Source organism: Scyliorhinus torazame, chromosome 13 (assembly GCF_047496885.1).
Source record: "Scyliorhinus torazame isolate Kashiwa2021f chromosome 13, sScyTor2.1, whole genome shotgun sequence".
NCBI classification, from domain to species: Eukaryota; Metazoa; Chordata; class Chondrichthyes; order Carcharhiniformes; family Scyliorhinidae; genus Scyliorhinus; species Scyliorhinus torazame.
The window spans coordinates 67,313,319-67,334,744 of NC_092719.1; the positions used below are offsets into that span (position 1 = coordinate 67,313,319).

At 49.4% G+C, this 21,426-nt stretch overlaps 1 protein-coding gene across 3 annotated transcripts in view; it reads left to right on the top strand.

The window, feature by feature from the left end:
- ptpro (protein tyrosine phosphatase receptor type O) overlaps positions 1 to 21,426 on the top strand; it is a 273,680-nt gene that overhangs the window by 138,881 nt on the left and 113,373 nt on the right. For all 3 annotated transcript variants that reach the window (XM_072471710.1, XM_072471711.1, XM_072471712.1), the window contains 2 exons: positions 601 to 762; positions 12,132 to 12,328. In XM_072471710.1, the coding sequence (XP_072327811.1) occupies positions 601 to 762; positions 12,132 to 12,328 (359 nt within the window). The remainder of the gene's footprint in view (positions 1 to 600; positions 763 to 12,131; positions 12,329 to 21,426) is intronic.

Sequence of the window (21,426 nt, forward strand, 5' to 3'; positions counted from 1 at the left end):
ATGTAAATTATCAGTCCTTGGGATTTATCGGCCTTCAATCCCATCAATTTCCCCGGCACCATTTCCCTACTAATACTGATTTCCTTCAGTTTCTCCCTCTCATTAAACCCTAAGTTCCCCAACATCTCTGGTACATTATTTTTGTCCTCCTTTGTGAAGACAGAACCAAAATATGTATTTAGTACCAAGGCCACAATTGGATTGTATTTTCTTAAAAGCATACAGGAAAAAACAGAGATTTAATAAAATACACATACAGAAAAGTCACTTTCAAGTTTTCAATAAATTAGAATCGTAAATATCAGGCACCCAGCCTGAGAAATAGAAAATGTCGCAACTATAATTATTTATTTTATGGCATTGTTGAGTGTATTTCCTCCTCCACGACCATTGTGAATATAGAAGCCTTACTCTAGGATACTGAAGATCGCCCCCACTCATTAGAGATTGTACAACTTGAGCAGGATAGAACTGGAATGAACACATCACATTCATTTATTCCCTGCAGAGGACTATGCCAAAAATGCACTGTGAATGGTTTCAGAAGATTCAGCACTTTGCACATTGAAATACATGTTAATATTTCTGCTTCTCCTACAGGGAACTCTGCTGAAGTCTTCACAGTACAAAATAACACCTACATGTTTGAGTTTGAACTCCGAGAGGCAGGGAAGTACAACGTAAATGTAACAACGGTTAGCTCCTATGGAATCTGTCAAACTAGGGAGAGCTCATCCAAGAAAGCCTTGACTTTTTACTTAAGTAAGTATGTTGTCGTGTGGGATTAACCAGTCAGTTCCAGCAGGCAAATTCAGTTTCAGGGCTGCTCTCGGGAGTTGAGATTTGGTCAGACTTGCACTGGGCCATTGGCACCTAGGATCCAATGAACAGCTCCAACACAAGACCATGAAGAATTGAAAACATCCCCCTACCCTCATGGCCAATTAGTTTGCCAGAAACAGAGGCATGTCTATTGCATGTTGAGCAACTGCTGTAAAACCACATGGGCACAGTCCTGACCCCTGGCGCATCAGGCAGCATAGACACTCCTTGAAACCATAGCCACATTTGCATCGGGTTAGGAAGAAGAGTCAGTAGCTTCTACAAGGCAGATGGTGCAGACTAAGACCTTTGAACTTTTTTACCGAACTGCAACATTCCTAATGTTCCGTGATGCAATTTTCAGACAGGGTCAAGGCAGACATGAAGATCATTTAGACATCATATTGACCTGTGGCACTGCACAGTCTCTTCCTCTTAGTCTGTGACCATAGGCTATGACTATGAATCCCTGAGTAGAAGGGGAGGTTGCCGTGCAAGGCTAATTTGCATAGTACTGCCCTCTTTCAGTGATGATGTCCTTGAACCTTTGGGTACGATGGATTATGAGAAGTTGCACCAATACAAAGAATCTTTCTTGACAAGAGTGGAATTGCCAAGATCTGCCTGCTCACTGGAACTTCATCAAACCTTCGAGGAACCTGGAGAGAATGTCTCGATAATCAGGAAGAAAATTACCATATCAACCCCCTTCTCCTCCCACATCCCCTGTGCTGAGCAACCGATGTGCCCGACTAGCAGTCTGCAGATGAGTAACTGTAAAGAGTCTCCAGTGTGGAGAACATCTGCCTTATGCCTCATCCCAGTTTCACAGTCTTGTGCAGGTGCATAGCCCAAAGACTTCACACTACCAATCGATGTCTGTGAAACAGGGGTGACTACTCTCGCGCTCTTTTCTGCTTTAATTCCTTAGCACCCCTGATCACTCTTACACATTTAGAAAGATAAGCCAAAATTCTCCGGCCGTTGACGCCGGCGGTATTCTCTGGTCCTGCCGGCAGTGCACCCCTTCCCGCAGGTTTTCTAGCGGTGTGGGGTCGCTTCAACGGGAAATCCCATTAACGGTGGCAGGAGTAGAGAATCCCACCGCCAGTGAATGGCACGCTGCCTCCCGCCACTGAGAAGCAGGTAGCTGTGAGACCAGAGTATCCCGCCCTATTGTAACAAAGACATAGTCATCCTAAAAGGGTCTTATGGTAGTGTTTTACCTCTGAGTTTGAGTCTCACTACAGGGCTTGTTGGCCACGGAAAGTGCATTAATAGCTTAGCCAAACAGACCTGCAAATCCTTCCAATACGCCCGTTGGCAGTGGGAGAGTTTTCTGGTCAGCCATACTGCAGAAGGCCAGGGCAGACCACAGCAGCAGTTTCCAAACATAACCATGGACCAATCTGATGGAAGTCCATGTCGGCCAATGCCCTCTAGAGGATGGTACCCGGAAGAGGAGGAGGAGTCATCCCGAACAACATCAAATTAGTGAGCATGGTGTTTCAAGTGGCAGTAAGCGATGCACGCTGAACTTTGAACTGCATTGTCTAAGGTGTGTCCCACATTAAACATACCATCCTATTTTATTACGAATATTGTGCAAAGGAATAAATTATCTTTGCATGCTATCTTCCTAGGGGTCTACATTGAAGCTGCATCTTCTATGGATGACAAGCAACTATGCCTACAAAGGTTGATACATTTATCCTAACACTTGATAAGCTCCTGCAATCGCACCTCTCTGATGCCAGGACCTCCAGGAAATATCCAGCTTTGCTCATTGAAAGTCAAGGTTTTTAATTACTACTGTCTCATCTGACTCCTACATTTTTCAACACTTTGCCCCCAGCTCTGATGCTGGAGAAGGTGTGGCATTCACCAGAGGCTGATCTCTCTATGTCTTCCCAATGGGAGAAAGAGAGGGTGGAACAGTGGTATGGATTTGGTAGGAGAATAAGGCAGCACTACTTAATAGAGTGGCCCAGCAGACTGGGATCCGACAGGCAGCAGAGGTTTCCCAACGACTCCTCGGAGGAGCTGTACATCGCAAGTGTGCAATTCTCTGAGCTGCCTTTGTGCTTTTGTGCAGCCTCTTAAATGAATATCTGCAGCCTTGCTGCACAGCCAGGATAGGCACTGTGGCTATAGAAATGACCACTGCACTGAACAATTCTTTTGCACCAGATCCACTCATCACCAACCAGGAAGCATTTAGAGTGGACAATGAAGAAGGGAACAATGCACTTTGGACCTTATCCTATCTGCCTCGGTCAAGTTATTGAACACCTTCTGCCACTTTTGTGTAGCCCTTGGTGTGAGGGAGTTGGTAAAGTTTCAGGCCCAACAATGCCCAGGTGGCACAGCCAATCTTCCTGAATGGCTTGCTGCCTGGCATACCCAGGGGTCAATCAGTCAGTGTCTCCTGCAGTATACCTCTTCCAAAAGGGCTTGCAAGTGTTCAGTCCCACCTCCAACACCACCTTCTCCACCCCCCCCCCCCCCCACACACACACAACCCTCACCCACAATCATAATGTCTTGTGGGTTGCACATCGCTCTGGCAGAAGGTTCTGAAGATGAGGTTGAAGATGAGAGATACCGAGTGGATAAAATTCATTGATGTTGAGGGAACGATTTTTGGCCGCAATCCCTTGCAGTCCTCAAGTGCTCTAATGAAGATTGCAGGCTTTAAAGAGGCTGTGCCACCATGGCACAGAGGTGTCCTGAGGCCTAAGCTGTTTATTGCATTTTTAGAATACAATTAAATCAGAACGTGCAGCACACCGGAAGCTAATTAAGTTATCCGAAAAAACTCTCTCGGCTGGTGAACGGATAGGAAACAAATTCAGCATCTGTTGAGTATTTCTGATCCCAGTTACAACACGTCACAGAAATGCCAGTAATGAGCATCTTCTTTAATGGTGAACAGCAGCCCTTTAAGAGCTTCTGGCTCGCCCAGAGACGTGCAGACCTCTCTTACCCTTTGCTCATTTCTGACCAAGTGTACATTGGAAGTGCAAGTGAAGAACATTAAATTCAGCAAGGCCAGACCTCCTCCCCCCAACCTGTAGCATATATGCCCCAGATTCACATTGTGGTATAGCCCCTCTTGTCCAATCTAATTGATATGTATGTACAACCAAAAACTCCTCAAGTCTTAACAAACGTTTGACATTACAATGACCAAGCTTGATTGTACCTAAGAGGGGTACCTCTTCTTCGACATTATCAACCGTGGTCCTTTATCTATGTTTCTTGGAGGCTGCTTCAGTCAATGGGAATCTCATTCCTCTGATTTGCTGATCTAGGCCTGTGGCAGGTTTCCTCCTGTGGCCTAGTGGCCTAGGTCACCGAGCTGGCAATACTCTGAGGTTCCTGGCTCGAATCCCACCGCGGTAGATGGCTTCAATAAAACTTGTAAAAGCAATTCCAAATTTGTATTCCCATGGGAAAATAGGAGCTTATCCTGGTGATAATTCTCCTGGGTGGAAGTGAAAAAGTGGGAGCTGATCCGAAGCCATGTGATGAAGGAATGCTCGCAGTAGTCCAGGTCCAGCTAAAAACTAAGAAAAAGATTTAATTTCTAGAAACAAGAGGCCAACGGGAATACTTTTTAAAAAATGGTTCCAATTAAGGGGCATTTTAACCAATCCACCTACCCTGCACATCTTTGGGTTGTGGGGATGAGACCCACGCAGACATAGGGAGAATGTGCAAACTCCACACAGACAGTGACCCAGGGACGGGATTGAACCCAGGTCCTCAGCGCTGTGAGGCAGCAGTGCTAACCACTGATCCACCGTGACCTCCACCTGCACTTCAGTGACCAATATGAAGCCAATACAGGTTTCCATACCAAAGTCAAGCAGCTTGAAGGATTATTATCTTCAGTGGGAAGATCGCAATGGACCCCAACACGGATTGCCCTGAATTGAATCTAGTGATTGAGATGCCAGTCGCCTGGAATGCAGCCCCCAAGCATTGCTTTTAATTTAAACCCCTCACAGCAGTTCTCAACAATATATTTCACTCAGGAAACAAGAAGCCCAAAAAGCTGAATTATAACCTCTATCCTTATGTCACAGTCGACTCATTTCAGCCCCAAGTGTGGGTGGTAGATGGGGGCGTTTACTCCACTGGAATATAGAAACACAGAAACTGGTGGAAATCTATTAATTATAAGTACAATGCGGATGTTCAAACAGTCTGAATTGTTGATCATCATTAAATGAGTCAGCATGGAATTTGTTGAATTTGGATTGAGGGAGGTAGGAGGGAAGAGATGAATCAGGGAACATTAAGTCACGGAAAGCTCAGTTACTGTAACCTCAGCCATCTGTCGATTCTCGCAAAACTATATCCACTTCCTTTAAGTTTGATTTTGCGAGATGGAAACATCACGTCAAATGAAGATCTGGCACTTGTTTCAATGATGCCACCATAATGTAGGGTAGCCTGATTTTCCATTGGATTCCTGTCTTGCAAAAAAAAAACTCTTCTCACTTGCCGGCACTATTCCTTTGCTCTTTTATTCCACAACTTTGTTATTTTGTCGCCTCTACGCTTTTGCAATTTTCTTTGCTTTTTGTTCTTCCTTTATTTCTCTCTCTCTTTCTTTCATTCATGGGTTGGTATCTTGTGCCCTCCTCTGTGGCGGGTTTTGTGCCGGGTGGGCACCCTGCCGCTTTCCCCTGACAACCATGTTTAAGTCCATACAGGACTTTCCTTGACCCTGGCAAAAGCCCACCACTGGCTTGTTAAGTGCTTGAGTAGCACAAGATGCAGTGGGCCTACTTGAAGAAGATTTGCCCTGCTATCCAGCCAGTGACACAGACCACCCCCGGCCCCCAACCACCATCATCTCCATAAGATTCCACACATACTCTCTTTTTCATGTGGTGACAGGACTTTAGAAGTGAAAAAAATTGGTATGTGGTCATATTCTCTATGTCCACTTGGTGTCAGCAATAGCTTGGGTTGTGAGTCCAAGTCCAGCCAGCACTTGAGCACATATTGGTCTGTAACTCCCTCAGAGTGCCAATCTCCGTCGGATTGCCATTCTCTCCAGACTAGCCCACTCTGGGATCCTGAAGGCCCTGTTTCATCCACCCTTCTTTGCTCAGGCTGGGTGAGCAAGGAGCAGCGAAGCGCACCCCCGGCTGCATTGGCAGAGAGCCGTAAAGGAGGCGTTTAAAAATAGATTAAAAATGGAGAGGAGTGGCGGGAGCAATATCTCAGGTGGTGAAAGTCCGGGTCAAGCCAAGCTGGGGGCTAGCAATATTTGGAGTAGTGGACGAACTGGGAGTGCAGGAGGCGAAAGAGGCCGGCATTCTGGCCTTTGCGTCCCTAGTAGCCGGGCGAAGGATCTTGCTAATGTGGAAGGAGGCGAAGCCCCCCAGCCTGGAGGCCTGGATAAATGATATGGCTGGGTTCATAAAGTTGGAGAGGATTAAGTTTGTCTTGAGAGGGTCTGCGCAGGGGTTCTACAGGCGGTGGCAACCGTTCCTAGACTATCTCGCGGAGCGTTAGAGGAAGGTCGGTCAGCAGCAGCAGCAACCTTGGGTGGGGGGGGGGGGTGGAGGGGATGTCCTGGGAGGTGGGGGGAGGGGTGGGGGGAAAAGGGGGGACTGCCTGGGCGGGTGGATGAGCAAGAGATAACATGAAGGGTTGGGGAAACTGGCACGTACGGGTGAGGGCCAGTGTACAAAGCTGTGTAAATATATCATTTTGCCATGTATATATCTTGCTCTGCGCGATTTCTTGTTTTTTTTTGTTACGAGGGGGGGGGGGGTTATTGTTTGTAAGGGAGAAAAATTGTGTTAAAAAACTTTAATAAATATATTTTTTTAAAAATAGATTAAAAAGTAAGTGCTTATCACTGCGGGTGGGGGGGGGTCTCAGACTGGAGAATATCAGGGGTGGGTCGGACCTGAGGGAGTGGGGGGGAGAGTGGGGGGTGGTGGGGGGTGGTTGGGTCGGAGGTAGGGGTGGTGTGGTGGGCCCCCTGGGCAGGTCGGACCATTTTGCGATTCACCCCAGCCCGCGACCGATGGCGAATTCCGGATCTCACCCAAAGATGGCGAGAATATCATTAGCTCTAATTTGCATGCATTTGAATCTCATTAACGAGATTGAAGTTGAATGCAGCGGCTTCCCGGGAATTACCCGACTATCCAGCGGGAAGACATGCTCTTTTCAAAAACGTGAAGCTGGCGCAATGGCTACATGGAGTGAGGGTGGCTAGCAGCTCAAGTGCACTGAGGTTCCTGTAGGGGATTGGGCTTGGTCGGGGCTGAAGTGTTCCAGGTCAAGTGTTGGCCCTGGGCTGGGTTGGGGGGGGGGGGGGCTTTGCATCAGTGAGATATTCTAGCCATCTTTAAATATTGTGGAGACCCAGAACATTATGGAGACCCAAAACAGGGGCAAAAACAGTGGCAACCACAGCTGGAGCCTGTCTGTCCTACCAAACTCATCCAGGGCAGTGCCCTGCTGCAGCTTCTCTCCTGAAAGTTAGTTTCATTCCCTTTGACTGTGAGCAGCCTCTAGCTTCACAGCTGAAGGCTGTTTCAAAGAAGGGATTAGCCTTGTTAGTTGTGAGAGCACTTCATGCTCCTCACCTCCCAAGTGTATCCTCAAGGACACATGTGCCATACGTCAGAGTATGATTAGTGCACTGTATGTGCAGCAAGCTTTGAAGCCTGAACAGAGTGTCTGAACTCTAGCAGCATCAGCACCATAGAGGCAGCTGCCAACAATCAAACACTAAAGAGCAGGACTTCAACACTGGGGATCTTCTCGCGGCCAACGGTTAAGTGTGTAGATGAGTGGAGGGCAGCTGAGCCCGGCCTCCCTAATATTCCTGGCAGAGGTCTGGGGTCGAGGGGCTCCTGATTTGGTCGAGGGTGAGCGTGCAGAGTGAGGTTTGCCAGCACAACTGGCTCACTAGAGACTCCAATTTCAGGGGGCCGCCGCACCCCTGAAGACCCGGCCACCCATCAGGCCGATGAGGAGCCCAGAAGGGGAGGCCAGCGACGGCCACAGGTGTACGGGCATCGTTGGTCATTTCATGAGCTGACGGACAGCATATGTTACAGAAGTCTCCGTCTTAACAGAGAGACAGTGTGGTACCTGTGCCGTGTCCCTGAGGACATGGCACCCGTGAAGGAGAAAGATACCCACTCCCAGTGACCATGAAGGTCACCACAGCCTTAAACCTCTAAGCCTCTGGGTCATTCCAGGGCGCGAGCGGGGACCTGTGTGGCATATCACAATCTACAGCTCACAGGTGCGTTCAGGAGGTGACCGATGCTCTGTATGCCAGGGCAACAGACTATATCACGTACGACCTGTACCGGGCCCACCAAGATGCCGGGGCCGCAGGATTCGCTGCCATCACCAAGATGCCCTCGATCCAGGGCCACTGATGGCGCGAAGGTCACTCTGCGAGCACTGGGACATCAGGGAGTGCCCTATATTCAGGTGTTCCTTTCCCTGAATGTTCAGATTGTATGCAACCACCGCCTCTGAATCATGCACGTGTGCCCACTATCCTGGGAGGGCGCATGACAGCTACATCCTGGACACTCGGAGATCCCCCAGTGTCTTCAAGGTCCACCCCAGGATAATGGGTTGGCTTGTGGAGGACAAGAGATTCCTGCTGAGGTTATGCCTGATGATGTCGGTGCGGAGGCCTGAGGCCAAGGTGGAGACCCGATACAATAAGGCCCACTCTGCCCCCCGTACTGTCATTGAGTGGTGCATTGGGCTGCTCAAAATGCGGTTCCGATGCCTTGACCTCTCTGGTGGTGCCTTGCAGTATACCCACCAGAGGTCTGCCGCTTTGTGGTGGTCTGCTGTGGCCTCCACAATCTGGCACAGCAGCAGGAAGAAATGCTGAAGGAGGATGAGCAGGAGGAGGCGGAGGGACATGCGGCCTTCTCTGAGGAGGATGATGCCGACCAGGAGGGGCTGGAAGACGAGCCTGAGGAGGAGCCGGAGAATGGAGGACAGGCAGGGGTCCGGCATGCCAGAACGGCCAGGGAGGCCCTCATCGCCTCTAGATTCTCCTTGGACAAGGCTGTGTCCATCAGCTCAGCACCCTCCCATCTCATTTTCCTTCTTGCCCCATTTCCCTCCCCCCATCACACAGTCACCTCCCCGACCACCCTGTTCCCACTCCAAGGGTCTGTGTAACAGCACTCCAGGGTGATGGGGCTGTGTCTGGGTTGGCACTGTCAGCGGGTCACCGAGGCAGCAGAGTGATGATAACTCACTGTGAAGAAAGTTCTGGTCCTCGTCAACTTCCGCTAGGTCTGACTCCTATCTTTCTGCTGACAGCACGCTCCCACCCATCCTCTGAATGGGGTCTGCATCGGGAAGTTTGGATCTTGGACCACTGTGTCCAGGGGGGGAGGGGGGGCAGGGGTTGGTGGGAGTGGAGGGCAACGGGGGTTGGGGGTGCAGGCAGGCCCGCTGTAAAGATTTTTTTTAAATTTAGAGCACCCAATTATTATTTTTTTTAATTCATGGGCAATTTAGCATGGCAAATCTACCTAACCTGCCCATCTTTGGGTTGTAGGGGTGAAACCCACCCAGACATGGGGAGAATGTGGAAACTCCGCACGGACAGTGACCCAGGGCCGGGATTCGAACCCGGATAGCGCTGCAATCCCAGTGCTAACCGCTAAGCCACAAATGCCGCCCAACCCGCTGTGAAGATTAATGTGACAGAGGCTTCACATGTATGAGGTGTGACATGTTATTAAGAGTGAACATTTTACTGTGACAGGTTTCCATTCCCCCTAGCTACAGATAGTGACCCTCACCAGATCTTCTGTGGTCTACTGCTAAATCTAGCTGTGTCCCCAGGATGCACATCAAAGGTGGAGGCAGCCTGCTGCTTTCTGTGCCCTGTAACGTTTGATGCCCTTAGCAAATGTCCTCTGAAGGGCCTGGAGCTGAGCGACTCCGGCCACTTTGTTCTGCCCACTGCCCTTGAGATGTGCCGGTGTGAGAAGGGGAGGATTCAGAAGATTTGGAGACCGCCGTCGTCTCGGTGGCAGGCCCCGCATTGGCCTCCAACACTTCCCCCTCCCTGACAGTGCCCTAGGACCCTGGGGGACTCCATGGGATAGAGGGGCAGCTAGAGTGAGCTCCAGAGGTCTCCGAATCCTCTGGCTCTACCTGTCCTGGAGGCTCCCCACTGTCAGCACCATGGTGTTGACGCCCTCAGCGATGGTTCTCAATGACTGGGCCATGCTCTGCAGTGCCTCGGCAATGTACACCTGTTTCTTGAAAATGTCCCTCAGCAACTGGGCCATGATGTCGAGGCCCTCGGCCATGGTCATCACAGACTGAACCATGCCTTGGGCACCACCACTCAAGATGCAGACACTGTGCTCCAGGCTTGCCACTGCTGTCAGCACCCTAGCAGTGTTGGCCTCAGTGCCACACTTTGTCGACACCATATACTGCGCCTGCAGCCTTTGTGACTCCTCCAGTCAGCCTTGTAGTTCCTGGAATGTCGCTGACACCCCCTATTGGATCTCACGGCTGTGTCCTATCATCTGCACCAGCTCTGGGAGAACTTTGTCCAGAGGCTCAGCATCTGGCTGGGACCCAGCTGTATCCTGGGATCCAACAGACCTCCGACTGCTGTGACCCTTGGATGCTCCTGCCTCCACTTGATGTGCATCAGCAACTGTGTGGTTCTCACCAGATTGTGCCCCAGAACCTGTCCATTAATGTCATCCACCGAGGTGATAGCTGTGACGCCTTTTCGATGGTCTCCTTGGAGCTCTCCTCCAAGGTGTTCTCTTGGGTGGTGGGGGGGGAAACGACTCCGGGTGACCCGGCCTCATTAGATGGTGATCATGCAAGACAAATGACTTGTGGTCAGTGAGAGGAAAGGATCATTTTGTCTGATATGATAACTCACTAGAGACAGCTCATTTGGGTGATGGGGCAGTGGATCCTCACCTCTCTGGCGCAGGTCAACCTCGCTGTCGGTGACCGTGCTCTCCTCGGTCAACCCCTCGATCTCCAGTGTCCATTCCTCATAGCGGGTGAGGACTCGAATCTCTAGGATCCCCCCCCCCTCACTTGGCCCTTTCCCATTTATTATGGGATATCTTCTCCTGCGGGGACAAATAGAGGGCATTGTGAGCTGCACGCTTGACGGGTCAGGGGTATGTTTGGGCACCCCACCAGGGCATAAAGGGGTTGTGCTGGTGGGTGCCAAGGGGTTCTGAGGAACAAACTTGAAGATCAGATGGGGGAGGGTGGGAGGTGTCAGCCAGTGAATTGGCAAGGGGTTGGGAATTTGAGGGGTGGCAGATGGAATTGATACCAGGAGACAGGTGGTAACTTAGCCTTGCAGCTCGTTGGAGGTTGTTGGTTTTCTTCCGACATTGGACGGCGGTCCTCCTGGTCATGCGGCCCGCACTGACAGCTGCTGCCACTGCCTCCCAGGTGGCATTGATCACTCTGCTGCTGGTCCTCCAGCCCCCTCGGGGGAACAGGGTGCACCGATTCGCATCCACAACATTGAGAAGCCTGTCCAGGTCGGCAGCCCCCAAGCGAGGAGCAGGCCCGTGCGCTGCCATGCTTGTGTTTTGACTGGGAGTGAGTGGTGAGGGAGTGTTCAAAAGCAGCTCCCCTTTGTTATTGGCGAGCAGCTGAGGCATGAGTCTAGCGAATCAGACAACGAGGGAGTTAGTACTGTAAAAAGCTCATGGGGGCTCATTCAATGGCACTAAATGCCATTGAATATGGGCCGCGATCTCCTCAATGCGGCCATCGTGAAACTCTCCGCCAAACGCACCCAAAACCCGGACTTGAACTTTGGTCTGCTGAAGCACACCCCTTGTCTTTTGATTGCTTTGTTAAAACAACGCCTTATGTGCAGGCTGGGGTGGATGGATAAAGAGAATTTTTGTGTTTTGGCCAACATTTTCTGAAGCACAATATCATCAAAAATTGATCATCTGGTTGGTGATCACCATATGAAAATTGTCTTCCATGTTTGCTCACATATCACTGACAGTGGTTCAACAAATAATTCATTGGTTGGAACATGCTTTGAAATTTTCTGATCCATTAAGGCGCAAAATAAATAGAACGTCATTTGCTTCTTGTTCGACACTTGTCCTTGTGATGCCTCGAACTGGTTCAAATTCTGCCCAAGCATTTGAATCGTCATTATAGAAAGAAAGAAAGGTTACGATGCACCAGGAGGCAAGTCATTGTCCTCAAGTCAGAATTGTTTTTCTTGAAGAGTGTTTGACTTTATTTTCTTTTTGAAGGTCCTTCTGGGAAGTGGTTTAAGGAGGTCACTGAAAGACCTCAGAATGTTGCCGTGAAGGTGCTGAACTCTATCACAGCCCTCGTCTCCTGGACCCACTCACAAGAAAACAACTATGATAGTATTGTATCGATCGTCTCTCTCTCTTGCCAACAGCAATTAGAGGGCCGAAGAATTGAATCCTTTTATTGCTCCAAGGTATTGATTTGCGTTAACTAAACATCATTGAATAAATTCAGATTGTATGCTTCGAAAATGAGTGTGACCCAAAGCGTTTAAGTATTAAAGATCACCCCCCCCCCCCCCCCACCCCCAACCAAATGTTCCACTGCCCACACCACCATGTTATCAATGCAAGTAGGCAAGATATTCTCAAGCAGCTGCCAATATCACTCTGGACAAAGAAATGTGTGTGTGTGTGTAGTTTTCCTCTAATTTGTTCTTTTCTTCCTCTATTCCCTGTGATGAGGTGCCAAATTTATATTCTGCCTATTTTCCGCTGAGATTCAGGACTCTGAACAAGGGGCTATACCCTACACTGAATACTGGAATAGGTTTTTATTGCAAAGAATTAGATGCTGCCAAAGTCACAGTGAAAGAAGGGTTTGAGATACTTTGGCCTGAATTTTCGCAAAGATGCTTGTTTTTATAATGGAGTAAAAGAAGTTAAATGTCGTGAATGGGTTTTTATCAGTGAGTGTTTTCACGCTCAGTTATTTTATTTTATCCCATCGCAGCATGGGCCAAGAGGTCTGCCTATGGTGGATACTGGATGAGATGACATTGTTAGATGTAAGGGCAAAGGGAGGTGGGTGGGGAGCATGGGTTAGCACTAAATTGGCATAAGGGCTAAATAGGTCCAGGGTGGGTGGGTGAGGTGCATAAGTTGCCAGAGGATATAAAGGGTCATGAGGGGCTAAGATTGGACTGACATTTTAATTTTCCCCGAGAAAGTCGACGAACAGCTGCCACCTCTGGGTGAATCCAACCATTGACCCTCTTAAGGAGAACTTTATTTTCTCGGACTGAGAAACCCAGCCATGTCACTAACCCAGGTCTCTACACTCGGGGGCTTCGAGTCCCTCCACATTAATAAGATCCATCTCCGGGCTACCAGGGAGGCAAAGGCCAAGGTGTTGGCCTCTTTTGCCCCCTGAACTCCCGGCTCTTTCAACACTCCAAAGATCGCCACTTCTGGACTCAGCACCGCCCGTGTTTTGAGTACCGTGGACATTGCCTTTGCGAAACCCTGCCAAAATCCTCTAAGCTTCGGGCATGCCCGAAACATGTGGACATGATTTGCTGGGCTTCCCGCGCACCTCGCACACCTGTCCTCTACCCCCAAAAACTTGCTCATCCGGACCACTGTCACGTGTGCCCGGTGGACTACCTTGAATTGTATCAGGCTAAGCCTGGCACATGATGAGGATGTATTAACCCTGCTTAGAGCATTCGCCCACAGACACTCTATCTTTCCTCCTAGCCCGTCTTCCCACTTGCCCTTAAGCTCCTCCACCTGAGTTCCCTCCGATTCCAAAAGTTCCTGGAAAATATCTGATACCTTCCCCTCTCCCACCCAGGTACTGGAGACTACTCTGTCCTGTATTCCCCCATGGCGGCAGCAGCAGGAAGGCCGGAACCGTCCTTCTCAAAAAGTCTCGCACCTGCAGATACCTAAACCCATTCCCTGCTGGCAATTCAAATTTATCCTCCAAGGCTTTCAAGCTGGGGAAGCTCCTGTTTATAAATAGATGCCCCATCCTCCCAATTCCAGCCCTTTGCCATCTCCGGAACACATCATCCAGCCTACCTGGTACAAACCGATGATTATTATAAATCGGGGTCCAAACCGATGCTCCCTCCACTCTCTTATATCACCTCCACTGTCCCCAGATTCTCAGAGCCGCCACCGCCACCGGACTTGTGGAGTATCGGGCCGGCGAGAACGGAAGAGGTGCCGATATCAGTGCTCCCAAACTAGTCTTTACATGACGCTGCCTCCATCCGCTCCCACACTGACCCCATCCCCCCTACCCACTTCCTAATCATGGCAATATTAGCCGCCCAGTAGTAATTGCAAAAGTTCGGCAGCGCCAACCCACCTTCCCCCCGACTGCGCTCCAGCAACACTTTCTTCACTCGCGGGGTTTTACTCGCCCACATAAAGCCCAAAATAATCTTATTCACCCGCTTGGAAAAGGCGCTCGGGATGAAGATGGGGAGACACTGAAAGACAAACAAACATCTGGGGCGGACGGTCATTTTCACAGTCTGTACCCTCCCCGCCAGTGATAGAGGGAGCATGTCCCATCTCTTAAAGTGCTCTTTCATTTGTTCTACGAGCCAGGATAGGTTTAACTTGTGCACTGCCTCCCATTCCCAGGCCATCTGGATTCAAAGCTCCTTCCTACCATTCGAAACGGCAGCTCTCCCAGTCTCTTCTTCTGCCCTCTTGCCGGGATCGTGAACATCTCGCTTTTCCACATGTTCAATTTATACCCCGAAAAATTAGCAAATTCCCTGAGGATCTGCATAACTTCCCCCAACCCCTCCAACGGTTCTGAAATATACAAGAGCAGGTCATCTGCGTAAAGCGAGACCCCCCCCCCCCCGAACCAGCCCTTTCCAGTTCCTAGAGGCTCTTAACGCCATGACCAATGGCTCTATGGCCAGAGCAAACAGTAGCGGGGAGAGGGGGCACCCTTGCCTCGTCCCTCGGTGTAGCTTAAAATACCCCAACCTCAGCAGGTTCGTATGCACACTCGCCACAGGTGCCTGATAGAGCAACCCAGTCAATGAAGCCCTCACCAAACCCAAGCCTTACCAGCGCCTCCCACAGGTAATCCCACTCCACCCGATCAAAAGCCTTCTCCGCATCCATCGCTACCACAATCTCCATTTCCCTTCCTTCTGAGGATATCATAATAACATTTAAAAGCCTTCGAACATTGGCCGTGAGTTGCCTGCCCTTTACAAATCCCGTCTAGTCTTCCTCTATCACCCCCAGAACACAATCCTCTCTCCTTGTGGCCAGTATCTTAGCCAGCAGTTTGGCAGCCACATTCAGTAGAGAAATTGGCCTGTATGACCTGCATTGCTTGGGATCCTTCTCCCGCTTCAGGATCAATGAAATCGAGGCCTGCGACATTGTTGGCGGGAGGACCCCTTTCTCTCTTGCTTCATTAAATGCCCTCACCAGCAGTGGGCTCAATTTCTCTGAAAACCTCTTATAGAATTCCACGGGGTAGCCGTCCGGCCCCGGGGCCTTGCCCGATTGCATGCCCTCCAGCCCCTCAATTATTTCCACAATTTCAATTGGGGCTCCCAGCCCTTCTACCAGATCCTCATCCACCCTTGGGAACCTCAACTGACCCAAAAACAGCCTCATCACCTCCACCCCAGCCGGGGGTTTCGACTCATATAGTTTGCTGTAGTCATTAAACACCTCATTCACCCCCACTGGGTCTAGGACCATAATCCCACCTATCTCCCTGGCTGCCTCCCTTTTTCTGAGCTGGTGCGCTAACAATTCTGCTTGCCTTTTCCCCATACTCATAACTCGCCCCCCTTGCCTTCCTCAGCTGCTCCACCACTTTCCCTGTAGCCAACAGCCCAAACTCCGCCTGTATCCTCCGCCGCTCCCTCAGTAGCCCCGTGTCCGGGGCCTCCGAGTATCTCCTGTCCACCTGGAGTATCTCCTCAATTTACCTATCCCTCTCAGCCCTCTCAGCCCGTTCCGCCTTTTCTCTGTGGGCCCGTATCGAGATTAATTCCCCTCTGACCACTGCCTTCAAAGCTTCCCAAACCGTTGCTGCAGAGACCTCACCCGTATCATTTGTTTCCAGGTGGTTTTGGATGGACTTGTTCACCCGCCCACAGATCGCTTCGTCCGCTAACAATCCCACATCCGGTCTCCACAGCAGGCGTTGCCCTCTCTCCAAACTAACCCATAGATCCACCCAATGTGGGCCATGATCCGACACTGCGATTGCCAAATACTCAGTATCCACCACCCCCGGTATTAGAGCCCTGCTCAGAACAAAAAAATTGATGCAAGATTTTACCTTGTGGACATGGGAGAAAAAAGAAAACTCCTTCGCCCTAGGCTGTGTAAACCTCCATGGGTCTACTCCCCCCATCTGTTCCATAAACCCCTTCAATTCCTTTGGCGCGGCTGGCACCCTCCCTGTCCTGGATTTTGACCGGTCCAATTTCGGATCAATGACAGTGTTAAAATCTCCCCCCATGATCAAGTTATGTGACTCTAAGTCTGGGATCTTACCTAACACCCACCTCATAAATTCCACATCGTCCCAATTCGGAGCACATACGCTCACGAGTACCACCTGCACTCACTCCAGCTTCCCACTCACCATTATGTACCTACCCCACTCACCATTATGTACCTACCCCCATTTCTGACACGATTCTACCTGCCTCGAATGCCACTCGTTTATTGATCACGATTGCTACCCGCCTGGTCTTTGAGTGGAATACTTGGTCAACCCACCCCTTTCTCAATCTAGTCTGGTCTATAGCCTTTAGGTGTGTCTCTTGTAATATTGCCACGTCCGCCTTCATCCCCCTTAAATGCACAAACACACAAGCCATCTTGACCGGCTCATTCAACCCTTTAGCGTTCCATGTAATCAGCCTGGTAGGGGGGGGCTTCCCCCCCTGCCGACTAGCTAGCCCGCGCTCCCGGCCTCCTCGAGCCCCCCTTGGGCATTCGCCATCCCCGACCTCCCATTTGTCCCCTAGTAACAGTTCCTCCCCTGTCAGCAAAGCAGCTCCCCCCCCCCCCCCCCCGCTCCCATTCCCCGTGGTAACAGCACCAGAAACCCAACCCCCATATCAAGCTCCAGCTTAACACCTGCTCGCCCCCCACTGTGTTTCTGTGAGTCAGCTAACTTGATAGCTCCCACCCATGGCACCAAACAATCTGTCTCCCCATTGTTCTCTCCCCTCTCCCCCCACTTGGACAAACATATTCAAAGCATCACATTCCCCAGTAAACAAACATCAGAAAAAACAGAGGAAAAACAACCACAGAAACCACCCCCCCTCCAACCAGCTCCCAGTAAGACAAAGTTAACTTTAGCCATCGAAACAGCCCCTTATTGCACATAACACTACTTATTCAAACCAGCATAAAAGTGATTGTCAACAAATCGCCACTACAATAATCTCCAAGGATTCAGTGTCTTTACTTCACATCCAGTCTTTTTTCCTTGATGAAAATCCATACATCGTCTGGTGTTTCAAAGTAAAAATCCCATTCCTCATATATAACCCACAGACGGGCTGGGTACAACATCCCGAACTTCAGCCCCTTCTTAAAGAGGGCCGCTTTTGCCCGATGCAACCCAGCTCGCCTCTTGGCCAAATCCGCGCCTATGTCTTGATAAATGTGCAGCTCACAATTCCCCCACCTGCTGCTCCGTTCTTTCTTGGCCCACCGCAAAACGTGTTCCTTGTCCAGGAATCGGTGCAACCGTACCATCATCATCGCCCTCGGCGGCTCATTCGCTCGGGGCTTCTTCGCGAGGGCTCTGTACACTCTATCCACTTCCAGGGGCCGAGGGAACGCCTCAACCCCCATCAATATTTCCAGCATGTTCGTCACATAGGTCCTCGCATCTGATCCCTCACTGCCTTCAGGTAGGCCGACGATTCTCAGGGTCTGCCTCCTGGACCTGTTCTCCAGGTTCTCCTGCATTCTTTTCTGTTGGTCATTCATCATCTCCATCTTGATCTCCAGCACGGTTAGGTGTTCCTCGTGCTCGCACACCTTTTTCTCCACCTCCTGGATTGCACGTCCGTGGGCTTCTTGATTCTGCACCACCTGATCAATCAAAGCCTTGATCGGGTCCAGCGTGTCCTCCTTAAGCTTGGTGAAGCAATCTTCAAAAAAACTTCACCAGCTGCTCCGTCGACCACTGTGCCGTCTCCCCGCGGCCCTGCTTCTCCGCTATGCTTTCCCGCGTTCCCAGCTCTGCTCGCATCTTCCTTGTAGAACTTTGTCTTCTCACACAGCCACTTCTGGTCCAATTCTCCATACACTGGAGGGGGATTTCTCCTCACTGTCACACTCTTCACCGATCTATCCAATAAAATCCAGAAACAAACGGGAGAAAAAGGTCCTAAAGTCCATCACAAGCGGGAGCTATCAAATGTGTGACCTATTCATCCATAGCCGCCACCGGAAGTCTATGAACTCATTCTCAAGGCCACCTTTGATTAGTTTAATATATATGAAGGTTAAAATTGCCACAATTATAGCCGTCCCAAGCCCCCATTATTTCTTGATGTGCACTCTTCCTACAGTGTTGCTACTGTTAGGGGGCCTATAAACTACTCCCACTAGTGACTTCATTCCTTTGCTATTTACCTCCACCCAATCTGATTCTACAATTTGACCTTCTGAGCCAAGATCATTTCTCACTCTTGTATTGATCCCATTCTTCATTGACAGAGCTTTCCCACCTCCTCTTTCTTTCTTCCTATCCTTCTGAAATGTCAAACACCGTTGAATGTTCAGTTCCCTGGCTTAGCTATCGGGGGCGTGATTCTCTGGTCCTGAGGCTAAGTGTTGTGTTTTACGATGGCGTCAACAGGCCCCCAGGAGCAGTTATTCCGAGCACTTCAGGAGGCTAGCACGGCACTGGAGCGACCCACGCTGCTCCAGCTGCCGATACTTGTGTCAAATGAGCGTTGCGGTATGCGCATGCATGCTGCAGCCGGCACCAATGCGCACATGCGCGCCTGTGCGGTGGCTTCCTTGTCCGCGCCCGCCCCGACACAACATGGCGTAGGGCTACAGGGGCCAGGCCACGCCGATTCTCCGGCCCGGCGTGGGCTGAGAGAATCCCGTCCCAGGTCTCTGTAATGGCTATCATATCATATATCCATTTATACTATCAATTTATCCATCTTGTTATGAATGCTGTGTACATTTTGGATAAAAGTCGTTAATTCTGTCTACCATTTTTCACTACTATGATCCTATTTGCTGCTACAATCTTTTATACGCTCTGACTTTTCTTATCGTGCTCTGGTTATCCCTACCCATATCATGACCCTGCGCTATTGCCTTGTCCTTTCTCATTAACTTTCTCCCTGTGTCTGCGTGAGTTTCCTCCGGATGCTCCAATTTTCTCACGCAGTCCAAAGATGTGCACATTAGGTGGCTTGGCAATGCTAAATTGCCCCTTAGTGTCCAAAGGTGTGTGCAGGTTAGGTGAGGTTATGGGGATGATAGGGCCTAAGTAGAGTGCTCTTTCAGAGGAGCAGTGAGACTCCATGGGCCACTGGCCACCTTCTGCACTGTAGGAATTCCATGACTCTATCTTGTAATGTGTTTCTGGAACATTTTAATCCACCCCAGAGGCTTCCTTCTCTTTGAAGGAATTGTACACAAACATTTTCCTCTTTATTTTGCTTTACATTTGTTGACGGCTCCATTTGTTTCATCTGAGCTTGCAGGTTTGGGGAATGTATACCTCCTGCATGTTCAGCATTGTACCTTTGAAAATGTTCTGTTGATCGATACTGCAGCACAGTTACACCCGACCAGTGCAAACTTCTTGATCGAAACAAGAAAAAGAAATTTGGGGCTGTTTAATAAATACCAAATGAACAATATGACTGAAATGCCGATTTCTACATAATGCTTATATTTTTTTATAAATTTAGTGTGGCCAATTTATTTTTTCCAATTAAGGGGCAATTTAGCGTGGCCAATCCACCTACCCTGCACATCTTTTGGGTTGTGGGGGCGACACCCATGCAAACACGGGGAGACTGTGCAAACTCCACATGGACAGTGACCCAGAGCCGGGATCGAACCAGGGACCTCCGTGCCGTGAGGCAGCAGTGCTAACCACTGTGTCACCATGCTTCCCTTACATTATGTTTATTTTTTTGCTTCCAAATAGTGGTTTAAGCAGAACCAGCACATGTCGGCCACTTATGTCTTGCCAGCTACTGTTTTATAAAGTGTATTTCTGCACAGTCAAATTAATGTTCCACATCATTAGTAACTTCATGCCTTACCTTGCAAAGTAACCCATCCGCCATGCAATATGTGGATCTAGTGTTATGACTAAATGTATGCTCCAGCTTTTCCCACATCACGTCGAGCAGATCAAACAATCGATCTCAGGCTGGAGTCTACTCACTGGTTCACTGACTGTTAGAATAAGAGGTCTTTTCCCTGAGCACCAATGGTGGTACATCATTTCATTACTGACATAATTTATTAGTTTAGCCATGTGTGCAAAGCAAATGTTCATTGTTTCAGTGTGATTTTTACAATTCTAATTTATAATATCCAGACATTTGCCATAACCGTTTTTTTTTTAAATCTTGTTTGAAAATGGACTTGTGTACTTTGAATGATGAGAAAAGAGGCTCTCTGAACTCTAGCGTTAATGATAATTGGCACCGGGCTGGAATATTAATAATGCAGTTCGCAATACATAAATGGGGCCAACAATGAGATTTCCAGTGCTGGATTTACACAAGATTAAATATTAAGGTGCTGTAAAGGAATTGATCCACACCAACAACATAGGCCCAATCTGGTTGTGAAGGATAGAAAGGAATAATGTGAGATACCTGAGCAGTGACTCAACAGCCAATCAGCAGCTGTGCTCTACTGCCTTCCAGCAGAAGGCAGTAGAGCGGAGCTGCTGATTGGCTGTTGTGAGGGACATTTGCATATCTAACTTGAAGGTGGTTTGTGGAGGGGCTGTTGTTAAGTGACACTTGAACCCGAAACACTTCTTGAGTGTTTCCCTCCCTACCCCCTCCTCTAACCAAAAAAGCCCACCGCTGTAAAGATCAAGAGGAAGGCTCGAGGGCAGGTAAAAGTAGAAAGAAGTTGAACCGTGACGTCACAGCCTGCAGGTAAGGGATTGACTGGTAAGTAGTTTTTCTTTTCTTTTTTCTCAGGTGTATCGTGCGGGGTGCAGAGGTTGCTGAGTGAGTGCTTGCTGAGAAGGGGAGTGAATAACAGGTAAGCTCTTTCTTTCTTTTTCTTTTTTTATCTAGAGGGGATGGCAGGGAAGGTAGTGCAATGTTCCTCCTGCAGAATGTTTGAGGTGAGGGACACCGTCAGTGTCCCTGCTGATTTCATCTGTGGGAAGTGCACCCATCTCCAGCTCCTCAGAAACCGCGTTAGGTAACTGGAGCTGGAGCTGGATGAACTTCGGATCATTCGGGAGGCAGAGGTAGTCATAGATAGAAGCTTCAGGGATGTAGTTACTCTGAAGAATAAAGATAGATGGGTGACG